The sequence below is a fragment of the Dermochelys coriacea genome, chromosome 7 (assembly GCF_009764565.3).
Source record: "Dermochelys coriacea isolate rDerCor1 chromosome 7, rDerCor1.pri.v4, whole genome shotgun sequence".
Lineage (NCBI taxonomy): Eukaryota > Metazoa > Chordata > Testudines > Dermochelyidae > Dermochelys > Dermochelys coriacea.
In genome coordinates, this window is record NC_050074.1 from 33,493,934 (window position 1) to 33,501,960 (window position 8,027).

Below are 8,027 nucleotides of genomic sequence, written 5' to 3' on the forward strand. Positions count from 1 at the left end.
GGGGGTACTGCAGGGGAGCTCTGGCTATTCCAGCCTTGGCCTCTGCCACAGGGGGCGCTGCAGGGAGTGGGGCAGGAGTGCTGGGAGGGGTGCTCTACAGGGGGCACAGCCAGTCCCCCCCAGTGCTCTCTCTCCCCCCAGCTGGTGACGCGGGGCTGCGAGACACGGGAGCTCACCCTGCTGCGGAACGGGCTGGGCCAGCTGGGTTTCCAGGTGGACAGCAAGGGCTTTGTCACCGATGTCGAGCGCTTCACCTTTGCGGAGAAGGCCGGCCTGCATCCTGGCGCCCGGCTGGTGCGTGTGTGCGAGCAGGCGCTGCCCAGCCTCAGCCACGCCCAGACTACCGAGCTGCTGCGCACCGCCAAGAAAGTCACCATCACCATGGTGCCTCCTGACGAGAATGGCAAGCCCCGCAGGTGAGCACAGCGCCATCTGGGGGTGCTGGGGGGGAGCTATGGGGTGCTGAGGGTGGCATGGGTTCCCAGGGGTGTTGAGGGGGAGGGTCCCCAGGAAGGAGTGCCGTGGGGCAGGAGCTCCCAGCAGAGTCACTCAGGGTTATGGGTTACTGGCAGGGATGCTCAGGCATATGGGTTGGGGGTCCCCAGCAGGGGGCACTAGCAGGAGGGGGCAGGAGCTTCCAGGAGAAGCTGCTGTGAGGCACAGGATGGGAGTGTTGGTGGGGAGCTGTGGGGAAGGATGCAGAAGCATTGGCTGCAAGAGTCCCCAGCAGGGGGCAGGGCGGAGTGGGGATTCTATGGGGCAGGAATCCTTGGGGAGGGACACTGTTGGGGGACAGTGAGGGTAGGTGGCAGTGGCAGGGAGCTGTGTGGGGCAGGGTAGAAGGTGCGATAGGGTAGAATGGGGGGCAGTGGCGAACACTGTGGGACAGGGAGGAGGGCTCTGTTGGGGGTGCTGTGCGGCAGGATGGAGGGATTAGTGTGGACTGAATGGGGTGGGATCACTGTGGGGGCTGCTGTGGGGCAGGGTTGGGGGGGGGACTCCGTGGGGTGGGAGTCAGGGGACTCTGGGATGCTGCTCCATCATCTCTCTCTTACAGGAGTTTCTCGGAGCTCTATGTGAAGGCCCTGCAGGAGAAGCGGCGCAGTCATTCCCCGGCAAGGGAGCCCCCACGGCCTGCTGGGGACCCGGGGCCCGAGGGGGAGCTGAGACCAGGCACGCTGCAGCTGCTGCGCTCGCTTTCCCTGCAGGATGGACCCCCCCATAGCCTGGCTGAGGAGCGCACCGAGTTCCTGCGCAGCCACAGCGAGGGCACTGCCCCTCCCAAACTGATGTGAGTGCCCCCCCCGCGACCCCGCCTCTACCCGACCCCGGCCCCCCTACTGTGAGTGCCCCCCCTCCTGGGACCCCGCCTCCACCCCACCCAGCTCCCCACTACTGTGAGTGCCCCCACCTCCTGAGACCCCTGCCTCCATCCCACCCAGCTCCCCCCCTACTGTGAGTGCCCCCACCTCCTGGGACCCCCGCCTCCATCCCACCCAGCTCCCCCCCTACTGTGAGTGCCCCCACCTCCTGGGACCCCCGCCTCCATCCCACCCAGCTCCCCCCCTACTGTGAGTGCCCCCAGCTTCTGGGACCCCCACCTCTATCCCACCCAGTTCCCCCCCTACTGTGAGTGCCCCCACCTCCTGGGACCCCCACCTCTATCCCACCCAGTTCCCCCCCTACTGTGAGTGCCCCCACCTCCTGGGACCCCCGCCTTCATCCCACCCAGCTCCCCCCCTACTGTGAGTGCCCCCACCTCCTGGGACCCCCACCTCCATCCCACCCAGCTCCTCCCCCTACTGTGAGTGCCCCCACCTCCTGGGACCCCCGCCTCCATCCCACCCAGCTCCTCCCCCTACTGTGAGTGCCCCCACCTCCTGGGACCCCCGCCTCCATCCCACCCCGGCCCCCCACTCCGCAGTGAGTGGCCCCACCTCCTGGGACCCCCACCTCCATCCCACCCAGCTAACCCCCACTACTGTGAGTGTCCCCACCTCCTGGGACCCCGCCTCCATACCACCCAGCTCCTCCCCTACTGTGAGTGCCCCCACCTCCTGGGACCCCGCCTCCATCCCACCCAGTTCCCCCCCACTGTGAGTGCCCCCACCTCCTGCGACCCCGTCTCCATCCCACCCCTGACCCCCCCATTCTTCCCCCCAGCTCCCCAACCTGCCATGAGTGCCCCCTGCCTCCTCAGACCCCCGCCTCCACCCCACCCTCATCAGTCCCCAACCTGCTGTGAGTGCTCCCCCAGCCTCCTAGCAGTCCTGCCTCCCCCCAGATCCAAATCCCACCCAACAGACGGGTTGACACCCGCCTCCTAGGCTCCCCACACCAGCTGTTGTCCCCCTCTGCATTCCCGCCCCCTTCTTCTCAGCTGTGTTTACCACAGGCTAATGTTCTTCTGCCTTTGCAGGACCCAGAGCAGGGAGATCCCCATGTTATCTGACCCCACACCTGACCTCATCCTGGCAGCCACACCCAAAGGACCCCCTGAGCCGGACATGGTGAGTGTGTGTGTCCCGGCTACCCCCTACAGGGTGCAGTCAGGCCTCTTGGTTACCTGTGTGCTGTAACTCTGGAGGTTTCACGTGCCCTAATGTCATTCTTGGCATTCTGTGATGTGCACTGTTATTTGCAGCTATTTATTTGTGAACATAAATCTGTTAACCTGTTTAACAGCCCCTGAGTCCCACCCCAGAGGTTGCTGCATCTCAGTAGTGGGTGAGGGTTCCCTGTATAAACAGCCTCTGTATCCCACCCCAGAGGTGGCTGAAACTCCAGGTGATGGACCCCTGGCTTATAGAACCCCAGTCATCAATCACTGTGTTGTCTTGTCCCAGGACCATCCAGGAGACCCTACATCATTGGAGCAGGCTCCCCCAGATCATGGGGTCATGGGTAGCCAGGCCCCGGCCCCTAGCGAGACAGTTCCACCCACCTCGGACATGAGTGACACTGAGAAATTCCTACCACGGACGCTCTCGCTGCGAAACTCCATCACCAAGAGTAAGACACTCACACACATGCACCCCCAGTTTGATCCTGTCCCATTAGCATCAGGGGAACTTTCCCTTTTCCAGGCGCAGGGTCCAGCTCTAAGTGCCAGCTGGGTGCTTTGTGCTGGGATTTTTCTCCAATTAAAAAGAAGAAGAAGAAGCGGGGGATGGGAAGGAAAAATGGAACTAAAGTGTGGGGGTGGGGCCCCAAAGCAGGTTTTCACACATCAGGATTCGACCCCTATTTATTTCCTTCAAGATTTCTTTGTCGAGAACCTATGCCTGTAACAAAATCTCAAATCCTTTGACCAAAGGGGGCTTGCAGGGAGGGGGAATCTCAGGTCAACAGATTTTCCCCAACTCTCATTAACTCTGAGGAGGGACCTTAACGAATAGCTGCGACTGAGCTGTGAGGCTAGAACCCGCTGGAAGATAACAACAACCTTCTAGTACTTTAGCCCAAGCTGGGGGGCCTGGCTCTGGGTCTGAAGGGCCTTGCTTTGGACAGCTGCTGGGCTCCTTGCTCTCATTCATGCCATTCTTTCTCCTGCCCTGCCCTCTCCAGTTCTGTCGGAAGCCAGCGAGTCCCTGGAAGAGGAGTGGGACTCCATCTCCAACCTGGCTACCACCTGCAACAGCATCCTAGAGGCTCTCTCGAAGGAAGGTGAGCAACAGATTTCCATGCTGCATCATGGGTGGGAGTGCCCAGCTTGCATAAGCACAGAGAGGGGCTGGAGTCTGAGAGTTCCTGGTGGAGACTTGGTTTTGGTCCGTAGCAAATCCCTAGGCAAAGAGCTTTGTTAATGGGGGGCTAAAGCTGGGAAATCCCTAGGCAAAGAACGTGGTTAAAGTTGTCTGGGGCCAGGAGTCACAGCAGATCCCCAGTCTGAGGAGGAGAATCTCACTCTGTCTCCCCTCTTTTCTGCAGCAGGGCAACACGTGCTGGAGAACAGAGAGCCCCCTGGTGGGAGTGGCCAGAGGAACCCAGGCCAACAGCCCCCTGAGGATGAGTAAGAAGCTACACAGAGGGGTGGGAGGAATGATGGGGGGGTTTCGTCCACTAGCCCCCATTTCACTGTATCCTCCCTGCTCTCATCCTCCCCCTTACATATTCCATGATGATAATGCAGTCAGAGCAGGCGAAAACAGCAACAAACCATCTCTCGCTCAGCTCACATCCCAGCTTTTTGGTACTTGCTTACCACGAAGCAACCAGGTCATCTGGTGGCTGAATAGTGAACTCAAGTGGCTGTGCCACAACACTCCTCCAGTGGGAGGCTGACACATTCACTGGTTCTGCACCTTTGGAGTGCTCTCTGACAATCTTGGGGAGGAGAGGATACTGAGAGGGCTGGGCTGTTGGGAGACGAGGGATCTTTGCTCCCCCTGCCCCATCTGATCTCAGCCTGACTGATGCATATCGTCATCCTATGAATCTCTCCATCCCTCCATCCCCACACTCCTCTGACTCTTGCTCTTTCCTTCCCTCGCCCAGAGGCCATCAGTCCCGGTCACTGTCGGAGAAGGTCTCTCACTTGGAGTCCATGCTAAAGAAGCTGCAGGAGGACTTGCAGCAGGTGTGTTCGGGGTGCACAAGGGAAGGAGAAAGTGGGTTGGGGAGGAGAGCGGAGGGAATGGGGACAAAGGTGAGGAAAAGGGAGGGGAGCGGAGGGTGGTGGAGGCTGCAAAAAGGAGGGCAGGGGGCAAGGCACTGCAGAGGAGTTACGGGGCAGGTGTGGTGCAGGCGTTAGAAGGAGGTGCCATGAGAGGGCCAGACGGGGGCAGGGGCTGCGGGTGGGAGGGTCAATGGCATGTGAGTGGGAGGGACTGGGTTGGGAGTGGGGCATGCTGCCCCTCCCCACTGACCCCCCCCATGTTCTTCCAGGAGCAGGCAGCCAAGGCAGCACTACAGGCCGAGGTGCAGTGTCTGCGGCAGAACAACCAGCGGCTGCAACAGGAGCAGGAGAGTGCGGCCGCCCGTCTCAGCCAGGTCACCCGCCTGCTATGCGGCTCCCCTGGCCAGTCCCTCTAGGGGTCTTGGGCCGCCTCCACCCTCATCTGCCCAGTCATCCCCCCACTGCCCTTGTCTCCCCATTGACCCCACTTCCACTCCTCCCCTCGCTGGTCCACAGGGGGCGCTGCTGTTACCCCCAGGAGAGACCACAATCTGAACTGCACTCTGGGGGGCCCACTTTGCGACTGGCCATGCACAGGGGATTCGGGCTACCAATCCCCCAAAACTGTCTGGGGGGGAAGGGAGCTCCCCCTGGAACATGGCTTCCCATATCTCAAGACTGTTACCTCTGGGGAGCCCAGCACAGACTCACCAGCCCAAAGGCTACTGCCAGGAGCAGACTCTGATATCGGGGTACAGGCAACACCCCCAGTTCCAGCTGGCTAAGCTCATACACAAATCTCAACCCTTTGGCAAATCTGTCTGTAATGGGCAGGAGGTTGTAACCTTGTCATCTGTGGGGTGGGCACAGGAGGGAGGGCTGGTGTTGCTGAGCAGGAGTGAGAAGGAGGGACTTAATGGCTCGTTTGACCTTGACCCCCTCGGAAAAAATCAACTTGCAATACCCCCGTCCCCATCCTGCTGCATCGATCCAGGCCTCAGGAAAACCCTGGCATGAGAGAGAGATGATTCTACTCTCCCATTCATACAAATTCTCACACACACACACTCACACACGTGACTGCACACACACATGCACACACTCACACACACACTTGCACACACACACACACACACATTTGCTCACCCAGATGCACTCCTCACACCAGCTCAGAGTGCTCCCAGTCCCACACGTGCCCTCACACTAATGCATGCCTGTGCAGACTTGCTCTCATTCGTGCTTGGGCAGACTATGCTCACACTGATGCATGCTCACACCCATGTGCTCTCACTCAAGCTCCCATGCACTGACACATGCTTTCATGCAAAACACACACTCTAACACCTTCACCAGGGCTGCCAGATCCCACAGACTCCTAAGGGTCCAGAGTCCCACCCCCATCCAGCACTGACCCGGCCAGCGCGCAAACCTCTCGGCCTGAAGAGAGCGCCACCCCGCCTGGTAACTGTGAAGATACTGCAAGCTGTGAGTTAATGCCCCCTCTCCCCCAACCCACCCCACCCCAACCCATCCCAGCTTCCCACATAGCAGAAAGAAGGTATGGGGACATTCAGAGGTGAAAGTAAGCTGGTACGCCCCAGTACGGCATACTGGTAAGAGCCAGTGTTCCGTATCAGGACCAGCTTTCTGAGAGGGCAATTTAAAGCCCTGGGGTAGCGGCAGCGGGGCTGCGGCAGGGATTTAAAGGCGCCCGGAGCTCCAGCCGCTGCTACCCCCCCTGGGGCCCTTTAAATCCCGACCTGAGCCCTGCTGCCCGAGCCCTGGGGTAGCAACGGCAGGGCTCTGGCAGGAATTTAAAGGGTCCCGGAGCTCCAGCCACTGCTACGGCCCCAGCCCTTTAAATCCCCGCCTGAGCCCTGGAGTAGCGGTGGTGGTGCTCTGGCTTGGATTTAAAGGGCCCTGGAGCTCCAGCCACCGCTACTGCCCCGGGGCCCTTTAAATCCCTGCCTGAGCCCTGCTGCCCAAGCCCTGGGGTAGGGGTGCGGGGGCTCTGGTGAGGATTTAAAGAGCCCTGGAGCTCCAGCCACTGCTACTGCCCCGGCCCTTTAAATCCCTGCCGGAGCCCTGCTGCCCCGAAGCCCTGGGGTAGTGGCAGTGGGGCTCCAGCGGGCATTTAAAGGGCCAGGGCGATAACAGTGGCTGGAGCCCCGGGGCCTTTTAAATCCCCGATGGAGCCTGGCCACTGCTACCCCAGGGCTCGGGCAGCAGGGCTCAGGTGGGGATTTAAAGGGCTTGGGGCTCTGGCAGCTGCTACCACAGCGGAGCCCCAGGCCCTTTAAAGCTCTGCCAGAACCCAGAGCCCCAGGATAGCGGTGGCAGCTCGGAGCCTCCAGGGCTCCTCAGTGATTTAAAGGGCCCGGGGCTCTACTGTGGTAGTTGCACCTGGAGCCCTGGGCCCTTTAAATCACTCCCGAGCCCCGGGGCTCCCAGCCACCTCTGCAGCTGGTAGCTCCGGGGTGATTTAAAGGGCCCAGGGCTCCCAGCCACCACTATCGCAGCTAGAGCCCTGGTCCTTTAAATCAAGATTTAAAGGGTCCAGGGATTTAAGGCCCTACCTCTTCCGGTTGAGGCCACGCTCCCTGCTCAGGATGCTGGTGTATGGGTAAGTCCTCTAACTTACTTTCACCCATGGGGACATTGCTTCTGGTCACTTGTTTCCCCCCCAGCAGTGCCCCTCCCTCTGCATAAGCCCATCCCCCACTACCTTCCCCACATGCTCCATCGAGATATAGCCTCCATACTGTACTGGGGGGAGGGAGGTGGTACAGGGCCCAGCCCCCCATTTGGTGCTAGGGGATATTTCTGGAGAGTGTCCCTTATTTCTGGAGGGGGGGGTCCCCTGTGACATGGGCTGGTTGTCATGTCTCCTTTTGGGTTGTAAATATTTTAGTACCAAGCAGAACACAAGTTCTTGTTTCAAGTTTATTTGTTTGTTTGTTAGTTTTTTACACTGAAAATGGCCTCTCTTAGAGGCAGAGAATCTGTGTCTGATGTGAATGTACAAACCCAAGTGTGTCTGTCCCCCAGCCCCTCTGTGCAATAAAGAGCCAATATGCAGCTCCCAGGGTCCGACACCATCCTGCCTACTGCATTAGCTCACTCGGACCTGGGCACATATGAATGCTGGCTCCGGGGGGCTGGGAAAGGGACTGTCATGGAGTGGGGGGTGTGGGGGAGTCTGGGCCCTGCACCCCTCTTCCTGGGATTCACCATGACTCTCAGCCAGCCAGTAAAACGGAAGGTTTGTAGGAACACAGTCTAAAACAGAGCTTGTGGGTACTACCAGGACCCCTCAATCAAGTCCTTCTGGGGGGCAGGGAGCTTAGACCCCAGCCTTGGGGTTCCCTGTGTTCGACCACCCAGCCCAAAAACTGAAACCCAAAAAACC

At 59.9% G+C, this 8,027-nt stretch overlaps 1 protein-coding gene across 9 annotated transcripts in view; it reads left to right on the plus strand.

The window, feature by feature from the left end:
- The window catches only part of SIPA1 (signal-induced proliferation-associated 1), a 30,658-nt gene extending 22,942 nt beyond the window's left edge, over positions 1-7,716 (plus strand). For 5 of the 9 annotated variants that reach the window (XM_038411075.2, XM_043518882.1, XM_038411074.2 and 2 more), the window contains 8 exons: positions 142-416; positions 1,058-1,291; positions 2,420-2,510; positions 2,847-3,012; positions 3,568-3,666; positions 3,931-4,012; positions 4,498-4,579; positions 4,888-6,177. In XM_038411075.2, coding sequence (XP_038267003.1) covers positions 142-416; positions 1,058-1,291; positions 2,420-2,510; positions 2,847-3,012; positions 3,568-3,666; positions 3,931-4,012; positions 4,498-4,579; positions 4,888-5,034 — 1,176 coding nt within the window. In that variant the 3' untranslated portion in view covers positions 5,035-6,177. Of the gene's footprint in view, positions 1-141; positions 417-1,057; positions 1,292-2,419; positions 2,511-2,846; positions 3,013-3,567; positions 3,667-3,930; positions 4,013-4,497; positions 4,580-4,887 lie in introns of those variants that run through there. The other 4 variants (XM_038411079.2, XM_038411077.2, XR_006282741.1 and 1 more) reach the window with 4 other exon arrangements.
- The last annotated feature ends 311 nt before the right edge of the window (positions 7,717-8,027 follow it).